The following is a 25,738-nucleotide window of genomic DNA, read 5'->3' on the forward strand; positions in this document are numbered from 1 at the left end:
ACTAGGCCTCTTAGTGCGGCTTTTGAACAGGGTTGCCTTTAGCCATGGCTTCCAAAAAGAAGGCAATTTTTGGAGGCAAGGATTCTGATGTCAAGAAGAAGAAGGGCAAGAAGGATACCACGGTGACCATCAAAATCGTGGAAGGGCCCTTGGCAGAGGAGATGCGGGAGTTCTACCTTAACCAGATCCGAGACCTGGAGGACAGGCTGGCCCGGTGGGTGGCAGGGATGCTGGCGCTGCTGGGTCAGAAGCCCCCCTAAGCTTGGCTAGGGGGCCTAGCCCTATGTTCTGGACTCCATGGCATGTACAGACCCCACCTCCCCCAGGCCTGATTCCTAATAGCCAACATTGGGAAACATCAGAATTTTGAGAATTTTGAGAAGAGGAGGTAGCTCAATGGCAGAGCATGTGCCTAACATGCTATGCCTGGGATTCAACCCCCAGTACTGCAAAAAAAAAAAAAAAAAATGGTAAATGGACCCCCCTCCCCTACTGCATCTCAGCTTCCAGAGTCCCAGGACCACAAGGCTGACTCGGAGCTGCACCCCAGACCAGCCCATTCCCTCCTGCCTTTCTCCAGCCCCTCGGGATCTTGCGCTTTGTAAAGGGGTGGAGTTTAACGAGCAGGTTGAACTGGAATGACAGGTGGGTGGGCCAGTCCCCTTCCTCCCATCTCCTGAAGTGGTGTCTTCTGCCCAGCTGCCAAGTCCCAGTGTTTCTCCCTGCTGTCAAGTCTGTCGCCCCAAATGTAAACGAAGAGCGTTGAGTCCCCTCCACAATTGTGACAGTGGATCTGAGGGCCAGTTTTGTGTGTGCTGAGGATGGTGGGAAGGGATCCTCTAACCCTGCATTCAGAGATGGTTGATTTTCCCATCACCTTTCTTATTTCAAATCGAGCTTCCTCCCAGTTATGAGGCACCAGCCCCAGCCTCAGGGTGACATTTACAGACAAGTAGGCAGTGGCTGTTCCCTAGAGTGATGCTGCAGATAATCACAGCTCACGCAGGGCCCTGTGCTGGCATCACCGCGTCCTCACGACCTGAGAGAGGTCCTGTTGCACTCCTACTGCATGCACTGGGGGACTGAGGCTCAGAGAGGGGAAGCCACCCCCAGGAAAAAGAGGCACCAGGATGACAGCCCTGGTCTGACTCCCCCACACCAGGCTGCTTCCTCACTCCACAAAGGAGCCATCTGCTCGCTCCTCCCATAGTAGCCATTCAAAGGATGCTGGTTCGAAAAGTTACAACTTCCCAAGTAAGGTCAATTATTCCACTTGAAACTAGTAATCAGTCTTAACAGCTACAAATTTCCCTCGAGCTGAGACACCAGACGGGATGTATCAGGAAAATGCATTTATCAGACAGTTATTGGGTGCTCACTATTTTCCAGTCTCTGACAATACAGAGGTGGATGAGGTCAAGGGTCTGCCAAGTGGAGGAGAAGGGCATGTCATTAGATCTTGACCACCGAGTGGGACAACAGCCAACCTACAGGAGGGCACCAAAGACAGGACCATGTGGCTCAGAGCCAAGAAAGCTCCACCAACACTGGGGCTTACTTGGTGAACACAGGTAGACAGCTGGTAGAGCGTGGGTTTTTAACTGTGGGTGTGTTGAGGAGTTGCAGAGCTGGCTGATGCAGCAGGAGGCATTGCACCCAAGAGCCTCAATTTTCAGGTTAGACTGGGGTTCAAGTTTGGTTTTGCCAACTAGGAGCTGCTCGATCCTCTGAGCTCTATACATTGGGTGTCATCGTCACAACATCTACATCCTTATAAGCTGTTGGGAGGACTCAGTATTACTCCACAAATGCACACCTACTAAGTGCCAGGCACAAATGTTGAGGACACAGCCATGAGCAAAGTAATGGCTCAGCCCTCTAGGGCTCACATCCTAGTGATGTACCCGATGCAACAAGCCAAGGCCTGACGGCCAACACAGGGGCTCGGTGGGAGATGGGGATGGACTGAGACCATGAGGAACTTCAAGGGCCCCTTTCCTGGAGGGTACTTGGGAGAGTGGACCCAGCTGCCCTAGGGGTCTGGCTTGCCTGGCCAGACCCTGAACCTCTGCCCTCCTCTGGCCCCAGGTACCAGCGGAAGTGGGATGAGCTGGCTGCGCAGGAGAAGCTGTTCCGCCAGGAGTTTGAACAACTGGCTAATAACAAGAAGGAGATTGTGGCCTTCCTCAAGCGCACGCTCAACCAGCGCGTGGATGAGATCACAGACCTCAACGAGCAGCTGCAGAGCCTACAGCTCGCAAAGGAGATGGAGAAGGACGCCTTTGAGGCCCAGCTGGCCCAGGTGCGCCATGAGTTCCAGGAAACCAAGGACCAGCTCACCACAGAGAACATCATCCTTGGTGAGGAGGGGACTGGCTAGAGCCTGCGGCACGTACTGCAGGTGCAGGGAATATACGGCTGGGTCCCAGCTCTGCCACTGACAGTATGTGTGGCCTGCGACAAGCACTTCTCTGGGACCCTGTTTTCTCACCTGGGAAATGGGAATAACATGGCTACCTTGAGTTAACAGCAGATGTGTGCAACTTTACACGCAGTATCTCCCGCAAAGGTCCCTATAAATCCTATGAAGCTGGAAGTACTATCCTCCCCCTTCCCGTTTGTAGATAAGGAAGCATCTGAAAAGGGGGAGGGTCTTGCAAGACCACCCAGCTGGCAGGGGGTGTTATGAAGTTCAAGTGACAGCTGGGCCTGGAAAAGGTGCTCAATTCAGCTGCTGCGTCACCACTGCTCTCATGAAGGGAGTACAGGACAGGACCAAGGGAGCCTTTCTGGAACCTGAACAAGATCACTGGGGGAGGGGGGCATCCCAGAGATGGGCGAGACTGGGCATGGAGTGTGCAGGGCCGGGGGGCCGCCCTGCTGAAGCAGGACAGAGGGGCACGGACAGGACGGTGGAGCCCCGAGGGGCGTCACTCAAGGTCGTCCAAGGCAGCCCCTCATAGACCCATGTCCTTGGTGGGCAGTGGGGAAGCTGGCAGCCCTGGAGGAGTTCCGGCTGCAGAAAGAGGAGCTCATGGAGAAGTTCATGTCACTGGAGGACCAGCTGCTGAGGCAGGAGATGGAACACAAGGACCATGTGTACAACCTGGAAAAGAAGTCGGTGCTGGACAAGGACAGGTGAGTAGGCTGGGCACCGCGCTGGGGCCACAGATCCCAGTCTTCAGGCCTCAGCTTCTAATTGGGGAGACTGGACTAGGCCAGTGACTCCCCAGCCTCTGCTTCCCAGAACTCTGGCTGGGACTTGTGAAGGGGAGAGAAAGTAAGATCCCAGCTCTAGTCCTCAGGCTGGACTGGAGAAGTCCTGGATTTCCTTTTACCACTTCTTGTGATTCAAGTTACATTTATTTAATAGGTAATAATTAATACAGTGCAAAGGTTCAAATTCCAGAATCCCAGAGGGTCGATGGGAAAAGCCTCCTGCCCAGGCCCAGAGGGGTTTAATGGCCCTGGGTGCTCTGGAGACCCCTGCAGAGGAGGGGGAGCACAGGGCCTGCATCCATCTACCCGACCCTCCACTCCCACATCAACCAGGCTGAGGAAAGAGATCATCCAACGCGTGAACCTGGTGGCCACTGAATTCCGCAAAGCGGCCACCAACCAGATGTGGGAGACCACACAGCGGGCCATCAGGGAGAACAGCACTGTGACCCTGAAGCTGGCCAAGGTGTCCCAGCAAGGCATGCAGCTGCTGCAGGAGAACGTGCAGCTCAAGGGCAGCCAGTGCGAGCTGCACAAGCAGCTGGAGATGATGGAGAACACACAGAAGGCCATGGCCAGGAGCAGCAGAGGCCACCAGAAGGTGAGCCTGCATTTGGCACCTGAAGCCCTTGGGTGCCCACAGCCTGGAGCCAAGTGATAAAGGAGAGCAGCACATTGAGGGGACAGGGCATCCTTGGGGGGGGGGTCCCAGCTCCTGTTCAGAAGTGGTGCTGGCCTCTCTGTATAGGGGGGCAAGCCTTGGCCGTGCCTAGAACTGGGGGTACAGAGTGAACTGAAGTCCTGTGGTGGGTCTGGGAGTGGCCACCTTCCCACTCTTACAGATCATCCTCCTGCTGACTGAGAAGTGCCGTGAGCATCAGCAGGGTACCACCGAGGCCAAGCGGCTGCGTCTCCTGCTGCACGAACTGAAGCAGAGCTTCCTGCAGCTGCAGGTGGACAACCAGACCCTGAGGTGTGCCTACCATGGAGGGCTGGGAGCAGGTGGGCACATCCGGTTTAGCCACGTGGCCAGGCCCACAACTTCCCCTCTCTATAGGGGCGTCAAGGTTTTGTCTGTCAGACAGCTGAGGCCTGGGTGTGGATAGGCTAAAAAGAAATTGCAGGGCCCAGGTGGTGCCAGTCACAACCCAGGAATGGGATAAGCTGCTGGCTCATCTCGCCCTGGACCAGGGACCAGAGAGACCAGCTGATACAGCAGCTGGGGCAGCAGCAGGCGGAGGTACAGCAGCTGCAGCAGGAGCTGACTGAGGAGCAGAAGTTTCGAGAAACCTTGGAGATGAGCCTGGACCGGGCCACCATTTTCCTACAGGACATTCTGCAGGTACAAGAAAGTAGGAGGCAGCAGGAAGGAGTGGAAGGACAGTTTTCAAAGAGTATGGCCACCTGGAAGAGGCCAGGCTGGGGCCAAGCTGAGAGGCCTGTTTTCCCTGAGAGACTCCTGGCCAGTCTGTTCTTTTTTGATTCTATAGATTTCAAAAATCCCTTTTGAGTGTTGGCACACACCTGTAATCCCAGCAATGTGGGAGGCTGAGGCAGGAGGATCACAAGTTCGAAGCCAGCCTTAGCAATTTAGAGAGACCCTCAGCAACTTAGTGAGACCGTGTCTCAAAATAAAAAGTAAAAAGGGCTGGGGATGTAGCTCAGTGATAAAGCAACCCTAGGTTAAATCCTCAGTGCACACACACATACACACACACATACACACACACACACACACAAAATCCGTTTGAGATCTCATAAGAACTGAATGCCTTCTTTGAGGTTCTGGGAAACCTCAGGCCTCAGTGTTCCCAATTGGAGAATGGGTATCCCATTTCAGTGAGGGGACAATGAGAAAATAGGCACTGGATTTGAAGTATCCCCAGAGGAAGGCAGGACTTGGAACCACTGTGGGCCTGACCCCGCCCCCACCTCTGGCAGATGCAATCAGAGGAAAAGGATGGCTACTTTGACGTGGTATTCCAGCTCCAGCACAAGGAGATGCTGAAGCAACTGCTGGCCCTGCTCAGCTCTGCCATGGTCCTGAGACCCCAGACAGCTGCATGTCCTGTCCAGGAGCCCCAGTCCGGTGGCCCATCCAAGGAAAGGTGAGCAGGTAGCCCTTGTGATTTCAAAAGCAGCAGCCATTGCCAGGCATGGTGACACACTCCTGTAATCCCAGCAACCCAGGAGACCGAGGCAGGAGGATCACAAGTTCGAGGTCAGCCTCAGCAACTTAGTGAAGCCTAAGCAATTTAGAGAGATCCTGGCTCAAAACAAAAAATAAAAAGGGCTGGAGATGTTGCTCAGTGGGTAATGCTCCTGGGTTCAATTCCCAGTAACAACAACAAAATAAAAAGAGGCAGCCATAAGACCCATTCTGGAGGATATCCTCAGCTGGCCTGGCCCAGAGGCCTGGTTCTCCAAGGAGCCAAAGGTCTTCTCCTGTGAAGTGGAGGTAATGACCCCAAGTCCCTTCCCACAGGCAGCCCAGCAGCCAGCCACCCAAGGCGGCATCTCTGCTGCAGCAGCTGCGTGGCATCAGACCCTACCAGCCAGGAGATCTAGGACTGGTGCCTCGCCGGGTCCACATCCCACCCAACCCCCAGGACCTCAGACAGCTCTCATACGTCACCCGCATGAAGCCCTCCCGGGCACACAGTGTCTCTGAGGTGAGGATGCCAGAGCCCCAAGGACAGTAAGGTGGCAGCCAGCCCTGGGTGTACATTGTGGCTCTGTCAGACTGCACCCATGTGACCTTAGGGATGTGACTGGACCTCTCTCAGCCTCCCCTTATGTAAAATGGGCTGAAGAAAGGTGTGGCAGGGCCTTAGTGGGCGAAGGCATGCACACTCAACCCTGGGAAGGGGGCTGCTTGCTACTCCTGTGGTCCCCACCCCATTGGAGAGGGATGGATGGGATCTGCCTGAGGAAGCCTCAGATTCCAAGCCAGCATCTTTAATCTTACAGACCCACACCTCTGGCTCTCTAAAAAAACTCCAAAAGTTTAGTCTTCCTGACGTTTTCCTGCATCCCAAGTGGCACGCGGAGAAATGACCAAACCCCTATCCTGGAAATGGACTGTTCCAGACAGCCGCAGTCCCCATCTTAAGTCTGCAAGTGGCCTGGGACAGCCCAGAGAAGAGTTATATAAAAAGTGGACATCACAGGTGGGCATGGCAGTTCTGTGGCACAGCTGGTTTGTGGGTAGCAATCAGGCAGGCAGCTGTGTCCATTGGTGTCAGGGGCCTGGTGAGGCACCCTGGCTTCGTGCACGGATGTGGTCCAAGAGCAGGTCAGCAGCACGATCTAGTAACGGGGGCAGCAACTCCTGCTCCTCTGGGGAGAAGCAGCCCAGGACGTGGGCCTTTACTGCACTAGGGTGTGTTGGGCGCCCAATGCCCACCCGTAGCCTTGGCATTGCCTGTGGGGGGAAGAGGTGGGCCAGAGAGCTTTAGTGATGTATGTTGGGCATACCCCACTGGCCACCCCTCACCCAGTGTAGGACAAAAGGGCAGACTCACACTGGAGTTGAGGCAGCTAATGCAGGAACGGACTCCATTGTGGCCCCTTCAAGGGATATGAGACAGCAGTTAGTGCTTCCTTGGGTCAGCACCCTTTCACCCCACCCTGCCCAGGATGGGTTCACAGTGACTCATTCCTGGGGGACTGGGACAGAAGCCCTTCTCCACCCCAACTGGGAGGTCAGCATCCCTACCCTAACCCTGAGCATCTCAGGCCTCACCTGGCACTGCCCCCCAACTTCAGAGCCAGTTTCCCCAGGGGCTTGTCCAGTTCATCATGTACCAGGTAGACCTCTTCCGCAGTCAGCCCAAACAGCTCAGCTGGGCACAGGGAAACAGTGGTCCTGTTTACTGCCTATCTGCACAGGGCTGTGTTACGCAGGTTCTCATAAGGAGGGGCCAAAAGAGAACCCCACTTCAAAGGGAAAGAAACCGAGGCTCCCAAAGTACCCAAGTCATGCAGCAATTGGAGCTCAACAGGTACTTTCCACGACCTGTGTCCTCAGGGCCGGCCCATCCATGGGGACCTCAACTCACCTGCCTGGGCCACGCTGCGCCCATTGGCATTCATGAGCCGCCTCGGCCGGAGCAGGACCAGCTGGGCATCCCCCAGGGGGGCCAGGGCGAGGTCAGCAGTGCAGCGCTGGTCGCGCGCCCAGCTTTCTGCCACTCCCAGCCGTCGAGCCAGCTGCCCCAGCACCGCCATGCCCACACTGTGCCTCGTACCAGGCAGTCCGTGGTTCCCCAGGCCAGCCACCTGCGAGCAGCACCAGGGAAACTGAGGCCAGCAACTCTCACCACCCCTGACAGCACAGCATCCCCTGGGACCCAGAGCAGAGGACGGAAATGAACAGCAGGGCCCGAATGAGGACGAGGCGCCAAAAAAGGGCTCAGGAACCCCTGGGGGTTCCAGAAGGCCGGGCAGGCAGCGCGTCTTGGTGCAGGCACCGAGCTCCTGAAAGGCTGGAGCCCGTGGAGAAAAGGGTCCATTTTCTAGATAAGAAAACTTAAAATTGAGTTGTGGGGAACTTTACCCAGGAGACAATGGCAGAGCCAGAGCCAGGGCCCCGATCCTCTGCGTCGCCGCTCACACCCCACTCACCAGCCACCGCTTCCCGGGGGACCGAGGCTCCAAGACACGCCGGCTCATGGCCCGGCCCCGCCACAGCCCCCAGCGCGAAGGGCCGGACGCCGACATGCTGCCCCCATTCAGGGCCTGAGCCCCGCCCCGCGACGTCAGCCAGCCTGCGGCCAATCGCATCGCCCCCTGCGCTGGGGCGTCCAGTCCGGGCGGGGCCTTGCAGCCTCTAAGGGGCGGAAGTGCGGGGCGGCGGCGCGTCGGGTCGCCCCCGCGCGATCCGCGGCTCTGCGTCAGCGTGGCCCTGTGGGGTTCTTGTGGCACCCTCGGAACCCTCTTCAGTCACCGGCCTGGGAGGCGGGAGCCTTGTTATGCCCTCGCTGTGGCCCTGCCTCGCTGCAGAAGCCTGGCGACTTTCTTCCTTGCCGTCGGCCTCAGCCTTCCCCGTTAAATTTTCTAGCAGCCCTCAGGTCGCGGGGGCGTGGCCAAGGGGCGGAGCCTGCGGGCGTCCTGGAGCTGGTGCCTAGCAACGCCAGAGGTCCCGGCTGCGAGGGGAGTCGGTGCCCTCCTTCAAGCGGCCTCATGGAAGACGCTGGCGAGGTGCGGGCTGGGGGAGAAGCTAAAGCCAAGGCAGAGGACAGGGTAGGGACACCAGGGCTGAGTTCCCAGGAGAGGCTTAAAGTACGGCCGAGGCAGGGCCAGTAGTGCAACTCAGAGAGGCCCTGGCCTCTGTGCTAAGAACCGAGAGCTCATGACTTGTGGGCAGAGTTGGCGTCCAGGCCAAGATGTCATTGGCCCAGACCGTGGGACGAGAGAATAGGAGCCATCTGACCGATTTTGAGGCAGTGGAACAGACAGGGCTTGAGAGCTGTTGGGTCATGGGTCTCCGGCTTGGGTGGTTGGTGGAGAAAGTGGTCCTAGCCCAGGTGGGAAAGCCTAGCACAGAAGTCAATGAGGTGTTCAGCGTGACCTGCTGGCCTTGAGGGTCCCATAGGACATCCAAGGAGCTGAGAACACCTATGGCCTGGGACTTGGGGCAGGATCAGAGCTGGGGACATTAGCGCTGTGAGTACTGAGAGCAGGAGGTAAGAGCTGGGAAGGCCCAGAGGATGGTGTGGGCATGAGGACCCAGATCCCACACATTGCCATAGGAGAGGGACAGAGGCAGGAACATCCCTAAGGGTCAGGGGACCACTAGCCCTCTTTCCACTCTCCTCTACCTGGTAAGTGGGGGTCCTCTCTGAGGCCTGCTCCAGCCTGCTGTCCCTTGGTTCTAGGATGCTCTGGCAATTGACCAGGTCCCCTCAGAGGACATCCCAAAGCCACGGGTTATTCCAGTTTCAAAGGGAACCCTGAAGCGCATCTTTGGGACCAGCCAAGTGTTCCTGGATTTGGATGATATAAAACCAAAGGTCATAAAGTTAACGGTGCCTCTCAAAGTCAGAGAGTAGTGAGTGACTATTTTGTCTCAGGTTCCTGCCCCACACCCCCAACCATTAACATGCTGTGCAACCTTGAGCCTGTTACTGTCTCTCTCTGAGCCTCAGTGAACTCCACTCTGTAATGAGGCCCTTCTACTTCAGTGAATAAAAGGCTGATGGCTCCAGAAATGCCAGAGTGCCCTCCCTAGTACCATCTACCCCTCCTGCCTCTCCGCCTGATCTCCTTCCACCCAGCCATATGCCCGGGGCTGCTCCAAAGTCAGGGCCAGCCCCATACCTATACTCTCCTGCCACTGCAGCTACCAGCGAGCCCATCAGTGCCTGGAGCAAGAGGACTGGGAGATGGCTGTGCTATACTTCTCCCGTGCCCTTCACCTGGATCCCCATGTGGTGAGAGGAAGGCCTCCGTGGGCACCAGCAACCTCAGGCACACACTTCCCCTTCACTGTCACCCTGCTAGGTCCCTTCCTTCAAGACCACCAAGTACCTGCTGATAACTGGGTGTCATGCCTGGGGGAGGCAGAGTCCACTCCCTACCCTTAGGGGCAGATGGTGGGGCTGGAACACAGCCTGGACCTCCTCACCTTCAGGTGGACTTCTATGCCTGGAGGGCTGAGGCCTTCATCCAGCTGTGTGACTTCTCCTCGGCAGCCCAGAATCTTCGAAGGGCATATTCCTTCCAGCCAGAGAACCCCAAGTACCTGGAGCGGCTTGCTTTTGTGCTCTACATTCAGGTGCTCCACCTCACAGCCCGGGTGCCTCACTCCCTCTGGCTGTGAGGGGCTTTCCTTGCTCCTGCGACCAGTTCTGTCTCCCTGGGGATTCCTTGTCCCTGTGTCTGTGTCGCCACCCATTGTTTCTCTCACCTTCCAAGGCAGCTTGCTGCCAGGCATGGGGGCTTTGCAGCATCGTCCAGCGAACTTCCTGAAATGATGACAACAGTCTGCTCTGCACCATCCAATATGGCAGCCACCAGCCACCTAGAAACGTTAAGCTCTTGAAATATGGCGACTGTGATGGAGAAACTGAATTTTAAATTTTATTTGGGCTGGGGTGTAGCTTAATGGTAGATCACTTGCTTAGCATGCATAAGGCACTGGATTCCAGCCCCCACATTGCAAAAAAAGTATACAGATAAATTTAATTTATACAGCCACATACAGCTGGTGGCTGTTGTAGTGTTAGCACAGATCTAGGGTGGAAGGCTATAAGCACTGAAAGATGGTAGGGACTTCATTTGCAACTCAAAATTCAAAACAAAGTCAATAGTAAACTATAAAACACCAACAAAATCCTGTTTTTTTTTTTTCCATTTTGACAACTTTGCTGTCTTTTGAAAGGCCCCAAATTACAGTTCTTAAAAAAGCATTTGAGGCACCCAAACTTTGTGTTCAATCTGTCTGTTGGAAGCCTGTGTTCTTCATAGACGCTTCCTGTGTGACCTCAGGAAAAGTCACTTTATTTCTCTGTACTTCTTTTCCTTCATCCAAAAGGGGGACACTCACTAGTGCCAGTGAGATGACGAGTTCTGGTTTTTAGCCCAGGGCTCCCCAAAGATTCCTTTCGCTCAGCTGTTCTCCTCCACCCCTGGTTTCTCCGATCCTTGTCTCCGAGCTGCTGCCTCTCACCAGCTGTGTAGTAATCACTGTTTCTTTCTCTGTCCCCAACTCTGCATCTGTATGTGTGTGTGTGTGTGTGTGTCTGTCTCTTAAAGTCTCCCAGATCTAAAAAGCTTTGTCTTATCTCTTGTTTCTCCCCTTTTGCCCCAATTTTGCGCCTGCCAACTGGTGGGTGCTGCTGGGTCAGAGTTGCAAGCAGCATTGACTGACCCCTGTCCCCAGGGCCAGTGCTTATATGAGCAATGCGATTACCTGGACGCCCTGAACATCTTCTCTCAAGGCTCTACGCTCCAGCCCGACAAACCCTGCTTCCGCTACCGATGGTGAGTGCCAGCTGTGTCCTGCCTCCCTCCCAGCAGCCCCTTGTGCCCTCCCCCTGAGACAGCAAGCACCTCTTGCCCTCCACCCTCAGCATAGCCTGCCTCATGGCCCTCAAACGGCATCAAGACTGCCTCTCACTCATCACCAAGGAGGTGAAGCAGGGCGCCACCAATGCCGACATCTACATCCTCCGGGCCAGGCTTTACAACTTCTTCCAGAAGGTAGAGCACGCGGGCAGGGCAGGTGCCCCGCTTTCAACCCGAAGCGTGCCCCAAGGTTACAGAAGGAGGCTAGGCTGTCGGCCAGGTCAAAGGTCCTTCCCCACAGTGCCCTGCGGCATTGCCCTCCCTGGCAGAGGGCCTGACCAGTGCTGCCCACTTAGCTGCCTAGTTGGAAAGTTCTCCATCATCACTCAGCCCTGGCTCTGTGCCAGGACAGTGTCAGGTTCTGTGGTGACCACAAGGTGAGAGGCCCATATCGTTGCTGTCCTTCTGGAGCTCCCAGCCCAGGGGGACATCCCTGAGCAGACGCTCACATAGGATCTATTTATTTATGTATTTATGTATTTATTTTAGCTTTAGGTGGACACAGTATCATCATTTTACATTTATGTGGTGCTGAGGGCAAACCCAGTGCCTCGTGCATGCCAGGCGAGCGCTCTGCCACTGAGCCACAACCCAGCCCCACAGGAATGATTTGACCAGGAGGCTGAGAGCGCCCTGCTGCAGGCCCCTCGGCCGTCACACAAGGCAGCACGGCTTCTTCCTTCTTCCTGCCCCTGCTCCTCCCCGTTTCCTTTCCTTCTTCCCTTTGCCTCACTGAACATGTACTAAGCACTCTTCCTCCCAGCACCCCACAGGCTGGGCTGGATGGGGACTGAGTACAGAGAAAGGCCAGGGAAACAGGGTCTCAGGAGGTGGGTAGAGAGGTGTGCTGGACACGAAGGAGGGCACTAGAGGTATGAGAGGGCACTGGGGTCTCCAGGTCTTCCTGAGAGCAGCAGGAGCCTCAAAGGGGTACTCCCGGGGCCGTGGACTTGAGCAAGACCCTCTTACTGCTGCTGGGAGTGTTAGGTTGGAAGAGATGGCCCTGGGGGCAGGCAGGAACCTGGGAGAGGCTGGGCACCACAAGAGGAAGAAGGGAGGGCTGTGGGAGTGGGGTCAAGGCAGGTCCCACAGTACTCCGGAAGCCACCACTAGATCCAGTGAGGTGGTGCACACCTGTAATCCCAGCAGCTCTGGAGGCTAAAGCAGGAGGATCCCAATTTTGAGACCAACCTCGGCAACTTTTTGGGACCCTGTCTCAAAGTAAAATAGGGCTGGGGGTGCAGCTCCGTGGCAGAGCAGTTGCTTAGTATGTGCAAGGCCCTGGGTTCAATCCCAGCATCAAAAAAAGAAAAGAAAAGAAAAGGGATGGGGCTTCACCGGGGCAGTCTCAGGGTAAGGGCGGGCTCTGGAAGTTTCCAGGTCCTGCTTTGCCTGGGTGATGAAAACAAGGCAAGGAAGGACAGCTGGCGGCGGCAGGAGGGTTTGCCTCATTTCCCCGGGTGGAGGTGTCCTGGGTGGCTGATGACTGAGCCTGCAATTCTGGAGGGAGTGTTGGAAGGAATGCGGTGAGGCATCAGGGGACTTCTCCAATGTCCCACAGGTGACTCAGGGGGAGTCTCCTCCAAAGGTGTGAGACTAGCCATCATTGCCACATGTTGGCTGTGGTGGGTTCAGTCCCTCCTGTGGCCTGGGCCTGCTCATAGGCCTGTTCTAAGCATTACCCATGTTTATCCTGAAGGCTGCAGTCACCTTTGAGGAAGGTAGGTGAAGAAGCAGCCCCGGGGGTGACTTCCCAGTGTCACAAAGCCAGTCAGCAGTGCTGTCCTGGGCCCAGGTCTGCCTGCTCAAAGCCCAGGTCCTGGCTTCAGTCGTTCGCCCATCCCCACTCATACTTGCTACCCACACTCTTGCCCTGTTCGCCATCCAGCCAGCTACCCAGCCTCAGCTGCCTGCTCGAATTGTTTGTTGACTGACTGACTAACCTGCACACCCAGTAGAAGGTATTTGCCTCGGGCTGTTTTCCACTCATACCCAGACCTGAATCTGTTCTTGGTCAGAGGTCTCGTGGGCTTAAAGGTCAGGGAGCCTGCGAGGGAGTGCAAGAGAGGATAAGAAGGACAAGGCAGTCACTTCAGGAGGACACACACTCCCCTCCGTCTCAGAGGAGGCTCACAGGAGACAACAAATGCTGAGGCTGACCTGCCTCACATGGGGTCACACCTCCAGAGGGGTCAGTAAGGATGAGGCCTGGGAGGAGCTTTTCCCAAATGAAACAATAACATGGGGGACACCAGGGAGGGATGACATGATGCCAGTTTGTCACCTGGAGGTCTGTCCTCCGCCTCCCTTCCACTGGGCAGGAAAGGGCTCCACTTAGCTCCACCATGCGGCCTGCACATTGGTTTCATTAATGAGGTTCTTGGCATAAAAGTTAGCTAGCAGAGATCGAAATAAATCACACAGACTCAGTTACCTTTTTCTATGACCAGGTCCGAGACGGCTCCCCTCTCTGGCTCCAACCTCGAACCACCCACAGGGCAGCAAGGATTACTCAGGGCTAGCAGGAGAGAGAGAGCGAGCACGCCAGGGAGTAGCCTTTTATTGGGGAACAAGAAATTCAGGGGAGAATTCCATCCAATGAAGGTTGAGGGGGGGCCGCACTCCAAGGTCAGGGTCAGTGATTGGGCCCCCGGGGTCAGTGGTCAGTCACACCCCCACACGGACGGGTTCTCTCATCAGGAGAGGGCCGGGAAAGTTCTGACACAGCCAGAACGCCTCAGACCCAAACCGGGAGTCGCCCAGTCACGTTTGAGAATGGCTCTCCACACTTAGCCACCCAGTGCCCCTGATGCCACCCCACCCCTGGCAGCCCAGGCTCTGCTATGGGGACCTTCGCAGAGCCTTGCTGCTGGATCCCAAGAACCTGCAGGCCAAGCTGCTGCTTCAGATGATGGTGGACCAGGCCCAGCAGGCCCGCCAGGACGCCGGCATCCTGGCAGTGCAGGGCCTGCTGCGGCAGGCGCTGCAGCGCATCGACTCCGCCATCGAGAACAACCCTCTGGACCCTAGCCTCTTCCTCTTCCGGTACTGGGGGAGGGGTCCTAGGCCTGCCTCCCGTAGACCTGCTACATGGTCTCAGTTTCCCCATTGGCCCTCTGACAGTTTTCCCTGCTTCCTGCTGGGGTCACTGCCCCTGGAGGATCAGACAGCACCTTCCCAGTTACCCTGGAATCCTCCAGCCCCAGGCCTGCTGATTGGTTCCCACTGGGAGGGTCACGCTGCTCAGGGACGCACATGATTCAGGGCCAGTTAACCTCTGCGTTCGAGCCTGGGTTTCCTCACCTGAAGATTGGTGTAAAACACGTGTCACCTTCATATAGAGGCAGGTAGACACCTGGCCTCCTGAAAGAAAGAGAAGCTATTTTTGAGAAATACAACATTACCAGTGATGGGCAGGTCATCAGAGTAGCAATGGGGGGGGGGGTGCGGGCAGGTCCACGGGACAAACCTAGAACCTGAGCTAGGGTCCCACCAACTTCACAGGTCATGGGTCAGCAGGCCCAGGGAGGGCAGTGGTTTGCCAGACCAAATGCTGGTCAGGGGGGTTTATTGTCCCTCATGGCCCTTCCTGCCACCGCCACACCCTCCCCCCAGAGGCACCATATACCGCAGGCTCCAGGAGTTTGACAGGGCCGTGGAGGACTTGCTGAAGGCACTGGACATGCTGTCTGACGACCAGGATAAAATGGTGCAGCAGGCACAGCGCCAGCTGCTGCTGACCTACAACGACTTCGCGGTGCACTGCTACAAGCAGGGCGCCTACCAGGAGGGCGTGCTGCTGCTCAACAAGGCGCTCCGCGAGGAGCAGCAGGAGAAGGGCCTCTACATCAATCGCGGCGGTGAGTGGCCCCGCGCCATCCCTAAGGTGGGTTGGTGTGGGGGTGGGGGGACAGAAGGAAGCATTTGATATCCCCAGTGTCCTGGGGACACACTTTGGGAAATGTCGAGACAACTGTCTCCTCCAGTTCTCAGATCAGGCAGGTGGGAGAAGGCGTCCGGGTGCAAAGAAGACTGAGAGCTTCTGTGGTGTCAGCCACCAGTTTTGCCTCCCTGGGGAGGGGGGTGGAGCAGCTGGGCGGGCACCCCTGGGGGGGGGCTCACTCAGCTCCCACCCTGGGACTCTAGATTGCTTCTTCCAGCTGGGCAACCTGGCCTTCGCAGAGGCAGACTACAAGCAGGCGCTGGCCCTGAGCCCGCAGGACGAGGGCGCCAACATGCGCATGGGCATGCTGCAGGAGAAGATGGGCCTCTGCGAAGAGAAGAGAAGGTGCCAGTCGGGTCTGAGGGGGGCGGGCGTGCGTGCGGGCCAGCCTGCAGGAAGCCACCTGCTGGGATTGCTTCTCTCCTAAATGTCAATTTTAGTTTTCAAGTCCCGGCGAGAAATACTTTTATTTTCTTCCTGATTATTGTCCTAGTGACACTTTCATGGAAAATTTAAATAGTAACATATAACTTGAAATGTGAGTTATCATCCCCACCTCCCTCCAGCTCTGCTCCCTGCTAAGGTGGATAACGACCCTTCCAGACTTTTTCCCAGGCATATGCTAACAGTTAGTGGATTTTCTGAAATGGAAACATGCGAAACTGCTTTGTTTTTTTCTTTTTCTTTTTGTAGTGCTGGGGGTCACCCAGGGCCACTGTGTAGGCCAGCGCTCTCCCAGGAGCCTTGTCCCCCGCCCACACTGTCTGTCCTTTGACTTTCCGTGGTGTCACTTCCTTCTCTTCCATTGTCTGCATAGTACCCCTGCTGTGGAGGTGGATAGGTGGCTTCAGAAAAACCCCTGCTGACATGCACTCGGGCTGTTTCAGGTTTTAATTAGAAATAGTCCTGCAGTGAGCAAGCAGGACATAGGTTCTCCTGCTAGTAAAAGCTGTAGCCTGGTTTACTGGAAAGTAAGTTGTTGGGTAAAGAACTTAAACATTTAAAGTTGTTTTTTGTTTTTGTTTTGTTTTTTTAGGGCGCACCAGGGATTGAACTCAGGGGCACTTGACCACTGAGCCACATCCCCAGCTCTATTTTGTATTTTATTTAGAGACAGGGTCTCACTGAGTTGCTTAGTGCCTCACTGTTGCTGAAGCTGACTTTGAACTCGCGATCTTCCTGCCTCAGCCTTCCAAGCTGCTGGGATTACAGGCGTGCACCCACAGTTTTTTTTTTTTTAACGTATATCTTTTTAGTTGTGGATGGACACAATACCTACATTTATTTATTTGCTTATTTATTTATATGTGGTGCTGAGGATTGAACCTGGTGCCTTACACATGCTAGGCAAGCATTCTACAGCCCCAGCCCATCTTTAAAGTTTTGATAGATATTATGATATTGTTCTCCAAAAACAGTGAACCAACAAAAACTTCCCTCAAGAAAAGAGTACCTTGATTTCCCCTCACCTCCCTGGCATAGGGTATTAAAATTATTCTTCAATTCTGCTAATCCTAGGCAAAAAAGAAAAAGAAAGAAAAGAACGAAAAACTCTCTGAAAGATTATTTACTTTGCATGTTTAAATACTTTATTTACTATTGCAGGCCAGTCTCTCTTTCTCGGCCATTATAGCTTGTCAAAAGCTTTTACCCATTTTGCTATTAAATTGCTTATTTAAGGGGCTAGGGCTGGGGCTCAGCGGTAGAGCACTTGCCTTGCACGTGTGAGGTCCTGGGTTTGATCCTCAGCACCACATAAAAATAAACAAACAAAATAAAGGTATTGTGTCCATCTACAACTAAAAAAAAATGTTTAAATTGCTTATTTAGCAAAATTTTTTACTATTACAGTTCTTTGTAGGCTAAGAGAATCAGCTTATTGCCTGCTGTCTGGAAAAATAATTTGTCCTATATATTTTCCCCCCAGGGTCTGGGTATTGATGAGACTGGGTCCTAGAACATGCCAGGCAGACACTGTATCACTGAGCTATGCCCCAGACTTTATATATTGCTTTTTATTGTGGCACTTTTGCTACTCAGTAATATGGAATTATTTAATCATAATCAAATTAATTTTTTTTTAAATTTCAGCTGCTGGGTTTATGATAGTCTCAGGAAGTTCCTTCCTATGCCAAGATCATAAAAATATTCATTTACCCTGGAGTTTCATACCCACATCTAAGTGTTGGGCCCACCAGAGGTGTGGCTGGCAGGAGGAAGAGAGGGCACAGTGGGGGAACAGAGCCCCTAGATTTCCCCATCTCCTCAGTGGGGCCCAGGAGCCACCATCTCCCCTTAGAAGGTGATGCTCATGGCAGTTCGGGGCCCACTGCATCCTGCAGGCAGTTCCAGAAGGCAGAGAACCACTTCTCAGTGGCCATTCAGCACAACCCCTGTAAGGCCCAGTACTACGTGTACAGGGCCAAGAGTCGACAGCTCCTGCAGGACATCTTTGGGGCCCGTCAGGATGTTGCCACTGCCCTGCTCCTGAATCCCAAGCAACCAAAGGTGGGCTATTGTTGGGTGAGGAGGGTGGGTGGGCTCCGAAGTCAGCACCCTGGTTGCCCTAAAGGTCCTCCTGTCCCTGAATGAAACCTGCACGGCTGGCCATGAGCAGGTAACGCTGGAGCACTCCTAAGAGTGGCTGTGCTCTGACCACACCGACCCTGCCACTCCCTCCAGGCTTCTTCCTCCCTCCAAACCAGAGAGTTACCATCACCCCCATCTGACCCCAAGGCTCAGAGAAGGCTCCCTTGCCCCAGTCCTGCAGCTCAGAGGTCAGACCACCTCTGTTTCACTCCAGAAGCCCCAGCTGGCTCACCATCAGGGCTCCCTGTGGGACTGGTCCCTTCCTCACGTCTCCTGTCCTTCTGAGTAAAAAGCTCCCGCCCTTTAGAAACAATTCGTGAAACCCCTCTTTAGCCCTGAGAAGGGCCAGGTAGGACTTTGCAAGGCAGGGCAGCATTGGCCTTCTGCCACCTGCCCTGGCCCACACCTGGCTCTGGTCACCCCTTTCCCGGCAGCTTCTCCCACTGATTACCAGCCTCTTCCCGGGCATGTCAGTGGAGGAAGTGCTTCAAAGCCAGGTGGCCCAACTGGCCAGGCTGCAGCTGATGCAGATGGGGAAGAGTGGCCCTCGGGCCAGCAACCTGGAGGACGTTGTCGGGTAAGCTTCCAGGGCAGGGGCCAGGAGCTGAGACTGGGGACTGACTGGGGCTCAGGTTCCTCTGCCCCTCCACCTCCTAGGGTCTCCACCCTAGTCTTTGGGGATGGCAGGTGGAGTCTCAGAGGCTGACCCAGGACCCTGGGGCATGGCTTGGCAGGATGCTGAGGGAGCGGGAACTGGAGCGCGAGAAGGCCAAGGCCCTGCTGCTCTCGTGGAAGTGGGACCAGCCTTTGTTTGAGAGCTCCAAAGAGCCAGAGCCCACCCCCCAGGCACTGCAGGTAGAGCCAGCAGAGGCCCCATCTGCCAAGGAGGAGGAGGAAGCAAAGGAGAAGAAAGAGGTGAGCAGGCCCTTCACCAAGGCCTGGGGCCCTGGGGTCTGGGGCTGAGGCTGGCTTCTCTGAGATGGGATTGGCACCAGCAAGGACTGTCCCTGCAGGGAGGCTGGTAAAGAGGCCGGCCTCAGAGACAGGTCTCACACACCTGGCCTGCACACACCCCACAGGTCCTGCGGATGCCCTGGCCACTTGTGCCAGACTTTTCCTATTTTTAAATTGTTTCTGAAAACATTTTGTTGAATGCAATGTAAACAGAGAAGTGTGAAAATCATAGGTGAACAGTTGGATAAATTTTCACAAACTAAATACACCATGACACCATTTCCTAGCTCAACACAGAACACATTCCCCAGTGCCACTTTGTGCCACATCCTAAGCCCCCTTGCAACTCAGCACTACCCCCCAGGTTGCCCTGATTCTTAACACCATAGGGAGTCTCCCCTTTTCTTTGTGTAAGTAGACAAATAGCCGGCCTCCCTCTCCAGCTCCTTCCCCAGACGCTGGACAAGAGCCAGCCTGTGCCTGTGATCATCCCAAAACTTCTTCCTCTAGTCAGCTGCCGACAGACATCAAGTTTACGTCCAAAGGCAACCTACCCCTGCCCCTGCTGGCACTCCCTTTTTCTATTTTGCATTAGAACAAAGGCAAAATACAAAGCTCTTGTCTGCAGAACCCCTCCCACTTCACTGTGGGCTCCCTCCCTCAGGAAGAGGCTGAGCTGAATCTGGTAGAGCTCAGAGCCCAGGGCCTATGGGATGGACACCTGCTCCACCATCCTCACCACCTGCGGGTGTGACCTCAGGTAGAGGTGGCCAGCAGCCAAGGGTCTGAGGGAGATGTCCAGCAGGGCTGGAGTCAAACCCAGCTTCTCTCCTCCTCAGCTGAGTGGCTGGGCAGGTTACTTGGATGCTAGAAGCCTTGGTCTGTGAGATGGTCATAGCAGGGAACCTGTCCTCCTCTGGATGTGCCAGGTGGTCCAGACGTGCCTAGAGCATGAACAGCTCCTCGGCCGTCGCTGCTGCGCCCCAGCACACAGCACTTTACAGTTACAGAGGCCTGTCTCCCACTTGAACTAACGTGTTCGTTTTGCAGAGAAAATGGAGGCCAGCAGCCCCTCGCAGGCCTCCTTTCCTGGATGGCCACTCCCCTTCCTGCAGTCTCAGCCTGTGTTCTCACCCTGCCCCACCCTGGTGTCTGTGAGGAGCTCTAAGCTTGGGAGAACAATCCCCAGGGCCTGCTGGCCTTCCAGAGAGGGCCACTGGCCCAAGGGCTTCCCAATCTGCAACTGCCCAGCCTGTTTTCTGCCATAGGACACCCAGGAGCTTGCCTCTCACAAGGTGACATCCCTGTCAGAAGGCTACCTCGACCAGACCTCCTCAGGTTCCATCTTCCGCTGTAAGTCCCTGGGCTCCTGCTCGGCCCAGGAGAGCAAAACAGCAGTGAGGTTAAAGGTCAGGGTGAGAAGGGATGTGAACCTGGGCTCTGCTGTTGACCTTGGGCAGGGGACTCCACAGTGGGAGTAGAAGTCCCAACCTCATGGAGGGCGTGTGAGGACTCAGTGGGACAGTGTCCAGCACAGAGCAGGGACACTGGTCTCTCCATCAGGCTCTTTATGTTGCTGCTACTCCTGCCTCATCCCCTCTAGGCCTATCCTTTTCTCTTTCCCCCTCGGCCTGGGACTGAACCCTGTTCATGTCCAAGGGGCTTCAACCTGCAATTCTGCTGGGCACCAGCCTGGAAGGGACAAAAGGGAAAATCTCAGAAGGCTGCTCCAGAGCCCCTCGGCAGGAGAATGGCAGTGCTGTCTCCTTCCTGTCACTCGGGGCAATCCCCAAACCTCATGGGGTGCCCTGGCCCCAGCCTATGCCTGGCAACAATAACAGGGATGAAGGGCACAGTCCTTTCCCTGGGTAGTGAGCCCAAGTCAACAGGCGGACACAGCCAGAAGGGAGTCGAGCAGGCCTGAGCACAGGTGGCCCTTAGAGGCCAAGACCTCAAGCAGCTAAAGGGAGCACAGCGTTGGGCGCTGGGAGGAGCGAACAGGCGAGGGCCCTGCTGGAGTGGAGGGGTCCAGGGATGGGCAGGGGCTCAAGTGGCTCATGTCACAGCCTGGCCCACCTCAGAGCTAGGGTTGTGAGGAGGCCAGGCTGGTGTGAGTGGGCAAAACTGCGGCTTTGGATGTACAAAGCCACTGGGGTTCTGGTAGGGGTCGCCTGGAAGCCCCTTTTTCCTCGAGCTGTCCAGGGAGGGTAAGGCAGGCCTGATGGATACTCTTGGCACTCCCTTCCCAGACAGGGTCAAGTCCACCTCAGACTCCACCATGTCCACCATCTGCCGGGGATACAGGAGCAGCCCCACCACCACTGCCACACCCTCTGTCTCCTCACCACAGAAGACCCCATCCTCAGACACTGAGGTCAACGAGGACCACCTGAGCCCTGACCTCAGGAAGACCCAAGCTTCCCCAGAGAGAAGGCAGAGGCCCAGCAAGGCTGAGGCCACCCAGGACCAGATCCAGAGCTCCAGCAAGACCCCAGCTGCCCAAAGTCAAAGGTGCTTCTCCAGAAAGACAGCAGCTATCCCAGAACAGAGCCAGAAGGCTGGCAGGACAGAGGCCACCCAGGGCCCAAAGCAGAGGCCCAAGACCAAGGGTACCCGGAGCCCAAGGCAGAGACTCAGAAGGACCAAGGCTGCCCGAGACCAGAGCTGGAGACCAGGCAGGGATGATGTCCCCCAGGACCAGAGCTGGGGACTGATCCGAAATTCCAGCAAGATTCAGGTTTCCCAGGATGTCAGCAAAACCATGGTCACCCAGGACCAGAGCGGGACACCTAGTAAGACAGAGGCTGCCCTGAGCGCAACTCAGAGCACGGGCTCCAGCTCCAGCAAGACTTACAGTACCATGGCATCGAGCCCAAGGCCCAGCAAGGCCAGTTCTACCCCCAGCCCCAGCCAGGGCCCCAGCCAGGGCCCCAGTGAGATGGAAGCTGCTGAGGTCACGGTCATTGTGCTGCTCCCTGAGGAAGCTCAGTGAAACCCTTGCTTCTCGCTGGAGCAGGGACGATTCTGCCCCCACAGGCACCGGAGGCTGAGTCCTTCCAAAGCAAAAGCAACCTCGACCAGCGTTCCTCTAGTCCATGGCTACGTTTATTATACTTGTTCTCTTCTTTTAAAAAATTAAAAACTTGTAAATCCAGGCCGAGGTGGCATCTTGAGTCCCTCAACTCATGAAAACTGTTAAGTCCCAGCCTGAGCTGTGATACTGGGGTCACAGACTGTAGAGTGAGGTGGGGTACAGTGCCAGGGCCAGGGGTGTGGGTAACAGACCCAGAAAGGACGGCAGCTGTGAACCTTGATCCCTGAGTTACATTCACATTAAGAAGGCTCAGGCTGCAGGAGAAAGTCAGGGCTCAGTGAGGTTCCAGGGTGACCGGGAACAGAGGCCAGGACGCCTCTAACCAGTTCTGAAGCCAGGCCTTTCCCGGCGTCTATCCTTGGCCTGGCCAATACCCCTCTTCATCTTGACTGCGTGCTCTGGGGCCCACTCTCCAGAGTCTCTGGACAAGGGTCCCTCCCGCCTTTCCTGCAGGCTGGCCAGGCAAGGATGCCATTCTGGGGTCAGAGGAAGAAGGCGATTCGAGAGGCCACTGTTTTGCAGCCATTGGACGAGAAGAGCTGCTCATCCTCGGGGAAGTAGGTCGTGCTGTCCAACACGGCCTGCACCACCTCGTCCCGGGGCTCCAGGCCCAGCTGGGCCAGCTCGTTGAGAACACAGTGCCGCACGTGGTGCCGCTGAAGCGGGAGGAAGGGCACCACGGCGTCCAGCAGGCGCTCCTCCACGATGCCCGAGTGCCAGAAACCATCTGCAGGAAGGACACGTGCTACATAAGAGGGAAGCCAGCCCCCCGGGCAGAGGAGGGGTGTGCTGGGCCCTCTCCTTTTAGCCCCTTTCCAGACACAGGCTCTGAGGGGTTGTGACCCATTCAGGTCGCAGACCTGGGAGTGCTGAAGCCTCTGCTGGGTCAGTGGCAGAACTTGAGACCCCAGGGAACCCTGCCCTCCCTGGCAGTCAGCCCACTGGGCTGCGGGTGAAGCCACACGGGGCAGGGCCCAAGTAACTCACGGTGTGGGTTGTCCAGCACAGCTCGGGAGACGGCTGGCTCCAGCTCCTGCAGGCTGATCTCCTCTCGGTCCCTGCGGCTGCGCCATGCCTCCAAGGCCACCTGGTTGATCTGTTCACCACCAGTGTTGCTAAAATCATGGGGGACCCAGGCAGAGGCTCAGCCAGGGACCAGGGCCGGAGTGGGCCCTCACTTCCCTGGTGCCACCTAACAGGACCAGGGGTCAGCCGATGGAGACACTGCTCTCCCCAGCTCTCCTCTCCAGCGCGGCCATGCCGTACGCACACACGTGTGCCGTGCAACTTAGTTTACAGAACTCTGTGTCCTTAACTGACTCCCCTTCTGCAGCCTCCGGTAGGCCAAAGGGCCACCAACATGGGGACATGGGGACCGCTCAGAGAGGAGGTGGGATCTCAGGAAAGTAACACAGTTTTGCCTGAGTTAATGGCCAGGACCTGAGCGAGAATTAGAGGATGAAAACTCCAGTCCCATTTGTCCTCCTGTCCAAAAACGAGGGACAAGTGGACATAGCAGGGTCTCCGCAAAGAAGGGATGAGGATACAAAGACAGAAGTTGGAATAGCTTTGGGAATGTCAAAGGGGTCGTCAGCCACCTTAGATGATGTCACCAGCAAGAGTGAGGGTCTTTGGGACAGCCTGACTGGACCCTGGGAGCACAGGCCAAGAGCAGACAGCTGGACATGGGACAAGTGTCCTCCTGCTGTGCCCATTACAAAACCAGCCCTACCTGATGAAGATGAAGATAGCTTTTCGATAGTTGGTTCCATATACAACCCAGGAGGGGCCCAGGAAAGGCCGCAGGACCTCCATCAGGCCTGGGGGCAGCTTGTCCATCTCATCAAAGAGGAAGAGGGAGCGGCCACAGGCAGTCAAGTTCCCCTGGACCCAGTTCTTAAGATCCTTCTACGGGGAAAAGAGGAGTTCCAGGGAACCAGAGAGCTTCAACCCCAAACTTCTTCCCAAACCAAGAACAAAACCCCTCCCCGGGAGATACGGTCTCCCAAAGAGCAGAAAACCATTCTTAAGACTGATGGTAAAAAGAGAGCCCAGAGAGGGGCAGAGACTTGCCTAAGATCGCACAGCATGTCAGTAGAACAGGGACTCAACCCAAGCCCCTGCCTCCCTGTTGAGGGCTCCTTCCATGACATCTACTTTTTTTTTTTTTAAATTATTTTGTAGTTGTAAATGGACAGAATGCCTTTATTTTGTTTATTTTTATGTGGTGCTAAGGATCTAACCCAGTGCCTCACTCATGCTAGGCAAGCACTCTGCCACTAAGCCCCAGCCCAGCCCACATCTACTCTTTTCTATACCAGGAGAAGCTCTTTCCCACTACTTGAACCTGAACTTTGCTCCCAAAGTGTTGGCAGCCAAGAGAGATGGACTTGGAAGGTGCCTTGCAATCAACAACAGTGGTCAGAGCCAGTGTTTTAGTGCTTCCTCTGAGCCACAAATTGGAGCTCAGTGTTTTACAGGGATACGATAAAGCAGACTGTCTGGCAAACACAGGTGCTCAATAAGTGATACCTGCAATTGTATAATGCTGTCCCCTTCACAGCAACTGGCAGGTAGGTACCATTACTGTTTCCCAGCCAATAAAAGAACTCCCTGCCAGACAGAATGGCACAGTCTCACGCTCTGTTCAGGATGGGTTCTGAGGGCTGAAGATCCAGCTGGCTGTGTGACCTCGGACAAGTGACTCCACTTACTGGGCTAGGACTCACTCCTCAGGGTCTGTCACCCCATGTGCAGGCCAATGGTGGTCCAAGACACATTCAGCCTACCTTGTAGCGATCGATGTTGCTGGGGTGCGGGAAGTGGATGATGGGGGAAAAGTGGTGCACGTGCGGGCTGCGAAGGCCACCCTGGAAGAGGTAGTGAGCCAAGAGGGAGCTGACATAGGATTTGCCAGTGCCTGTCCAGCCGTGCAGGGAGAGAACCAGCGGTTTGGTGGGGCTGGGATCGTGCACAAAGGCCTTCAGGGACTTCACCACCAATGCCTTGGCCAGATGCTGCCCGGCCAAGTGCTGGGCCAGGTCACACTCCAGACCTAGGGTCACAGGACAGTGTCAGAACCAAGGTAGAATTTCAGGGTGGAAATCATGTCTGGGACTTGGTCTAGGGAACCCTGTGTTTGGCATGCTTGTCCCAAGTGTGGACAGGGAATAGGGCCCTTGCGGCTATCTGCACGGGCCACCTATCAGCCTGGCTTATCTGGGCCGCGCCCCCACCAGGCGGTTCTCCAGATTGCGCCAGCCCTAAATGAGCGGGAGCTGCCAACCCTTTATGCCCAAGCCCCTGCCAATCCCCAATACAGGCTTCTCCCTGGACTGCAAGTCCACTCCATGAGGGCCTAATATGTCCCCGCGGGGGCCTTCCTGGCAACAGGCTCGCTCTCTTCATCCTCGCAAACCCTCTGGGACTCTAACGGGCACCAATAACCTACGCTTCAGGTCCGTGCCACAGGCGCTCAAGTCCCCTCGGAGCCGGCCCCACTTCGGCCCTGGCCGTCCGCAGGTCTGCGGGTTCCCGCCTCGGGTTCACGGATGCCCGGCCCTGAGGCAAGCTCCCTATCCACCCGCTCCTCGCTCCGGGCTCCCCGTCCCCTCACCGGGCAAATCGGGCCGGAAGTCGCATTCGCAGAAGGAGCCTAGGTTGCAGCGCAGCGAAGCTAGGTCCCAGGAGGCAGTCGCGGCTGAGAGCAGCCCTAGCAGCCGGAGGAGCGAGCCCAAGGGCGGGCAGCCGCGCGTGGCGGCAGCCATCCGGGAGCGGCCCAAGCTCAGTCAGGGGCAGCCAACCACTCGACGTACGAACTACAGCTCCCGGCGTGCACTGCTCCGCCGCAGCCACGCCCATGGCCTACA

At 55.9% G+C, this 25,738-nt stretch overlaps 4 protein-coding genes across 6 annotated transcripts; 2 read left to right on the top strand and 2 right to left on the bottom strand.

Moving 5' to 3' along the window:
- Cfap157 (cilia and flagella associated protein 157) lies at nt 1–6,386 on the top strand. Its single transcript, XM_046451599.2, has 9 exons — nt 1–214; nt 2,089–2,360; nt 2,985–3,138; nt 3,553–3,820; nt 4,062–4,192; nt 4,411–4,561; nt 5,161–5,327; nt 5,705–5,891; nt 6,190–6,386. Exons 1-9 carry the CDS (start codon nt 45–47, stop codon nt 6,274–6,276), a joined length of 1,587 nt encoding a protein of 528 aa, XP_046307555.1. The 5' UTR covers nt 1–44; the 3' UTR covers nt 6,277–6,386.
- On the bottom strand, nt 6,162–8,019 carry Ptrh1 (peptidyl-tRNA hydrolase 1 homolog). The gene is made up of 5 exons (XM_046451604.2): nt 7,846–8,019; nt 7,281–7,500; nt 6,965–7,064; nt 6,744–6,789; nt 6,162–6,643 (listed from the first exon to the last, which is right to left on the bottom strand). The coding sequence occupies exons 1-5, from the start codon at nt 8,002–8,004 to the stop codon at nt 6,461–6,463; spliced, it is 708 nt and encodes a 235-aa protein (XP_046307560.1). The 5' UTR covers nt 8,005–8,019; the 3' UTR covers nt 6,162–6,460.
- On the top strand, nt 7,945–21,929 carry Ttc16 (tetratricopeptide repeat domain 16). The gene is made up of 14 exons (XM_046451597.2): nt 7,945–8,421; nt 9,099–9,271; nt 9,563–9,653; nt 9,854–9,997; nt 11,105–11,205; nt 11,295–11,424; nt 14,120–14,334; nt 14,905–15,149; nt 15,436–15,577; nt 17,575–17,740; nt 18,256–18,398; nt 18,556–18,736; nt 20,044–20,128; nt 21,025–21,929. The coding sequence occupies exons 1-14, from the start codon at nt 8,404–8,406 to the stop codon at nt 21,765–21,767; spliced, it is 2,577 nt and encodes an 858-aa protein (XP_046307553.1). The 5' UTR covers nt 7,945–8,403; the 3' UTR covers nt 21,768–21,929.
- Nucleotides 21,863–25,699, bottom strand: Tor2a (torsin family 2 member A). Of its 3 annotated transcripts, XM_046451600.2 has the most exons (5): nt 25,486–25,699; nt 24,659–24,924; nt 23,602–23,777; nt 22,857–22,984; nt 21,863–22,596 (listed from the first exon to the last, which is right to left on the bottom strand). In XM_046451600.2, the coding sequence occupies exons 1-5, from the start codon at nt 25,634–25,636 to the stop codon at nt 22,352–22,354; spliced, it is 966 nt and encodes a 321-aa protein (XP_046307556.1). In that variant the 5' UTR covers nt 25,637–25,699; the 3' UTR covers nt 21,863–22,351. The 3 variants fall into 3 exon arrangements, with proteins under 3 accessions (XP_046307556.1, XP_046307557.1, XP_046307558.1); XM_046451601.2 differs by lacking the exon at nt 24,659–24,924 and having other exon boundaries at nt 25,486–25,601; XM_046451602.2 differs by lacking the exons at nt 24,659–24,924; nt 25,486–25,699 and adding an exon at nt 24,402–24,499.
- Between the last annotated feature and the right edge of the window lie 39 nt (nt 25,700–25,738).

This window comes from Marmota monax, unplaced genomic scaffold (assembly GCF_021218885.2).
Source record: "Marmota monax isolate L192 unplaced genomic scaffold, Marmota_monax_Labrador192_F-V1.1 WCK01_AAM20220418_F8-fsc00020, whole genome shotgun sequence".
Taxonomy (NCBI): domain Eukaryota; kingdom Metazoa; phylum Chordata; class Mammalia; order Rodentia; family Sciuridae; genus Marmota; species Marmota monax.

Excerpts from the sequence above, each read along its gene's own strand:
- Ttc16 (XM_046451597.2), top strand. Across the intron at positions 15,150-15,435 it reads CCTCTACATCAATCGCGGCG|ATTGCTTCTTCCAGCTGGGC; the intron begins GTGAGTGGCCCC and ends CTGGGACTCTAG. Across the intron at positions 17,741-18,255 it reads TGAATCCCAAGCAACCAAAG|CTTCTCCCACTGATTACCAG; the intron begins GTGGGCTATTGT and ends CTTTCCCGGCAG.
- Ptrh1 (XM_046451604.2), bottom strand. The coding sequence starts at position 8,004 with ATGCGATTGGCCGCAGGCTGGCTGACGTCGCGGGGCGGGGCTCAGGCC. Across the intron at positions 7,501-7,845 it reads CCCCCGGGAAGCGGTGGCTG|GTGGCTGGCCTGGGGAACCA; the intron begins GTGAGTGGGGTG and ends TGCTGCTCGCAG. Across the intron at positions 6,790-6,964 it reads AAGTTGGGGGGCAGTGCCAG|GGGCCACAATGGAGTCCGTT; the intron begins GTGAGGCCTGAG and ends TATCCCTTGAAG.
- Cfap157 (XM_046451599.2), top strand. The coding sequence starts at position 45 with ATGGCTTCCAAAAAGAAGGCAATTTTTGGAGGCAAGGATTCTGATGTC. Across the intron at positions 3,821-4,061 it reads GCAGCAGAGGCCACCAGAAG|ATCATCCTCCTGCTGACTGA; the intron begins GTGAGCCTGCAT and ends CCACTCTTACAG. Across the intron at positions 5,328-5,704 it reads GGTGGCCCATCCAAGGAAAG|GCAGCCCAGCAGCCAGCCAC; the intron begins GTGAGCAGGTAG and ends CCCTTCCCACAG.
- Tor2a (XM_046451600.2), bottom strand. The coding sequence starts at position 25,636 with ATGGCTGCCGCCACGCGCGGCTGCCCGCCCTTGGGCTCGCTCCTCCGG. Across the intron at positions 23,778-24,658 it reads GCAACATCGATCGCTACAAG|AAGGATCTTAAGAACTGGGT; the intron begins GTAGGCTGAATG and ends TTTTCCCCGTAG. Across the intron at positions 22,597-22,856 it reads TGTGCTGGACAACCCACACC|ATGGTTTCTGGCACTCGGGC; the intron begins GTGAGTTACTTG and ends TCCTTCCTGCAG.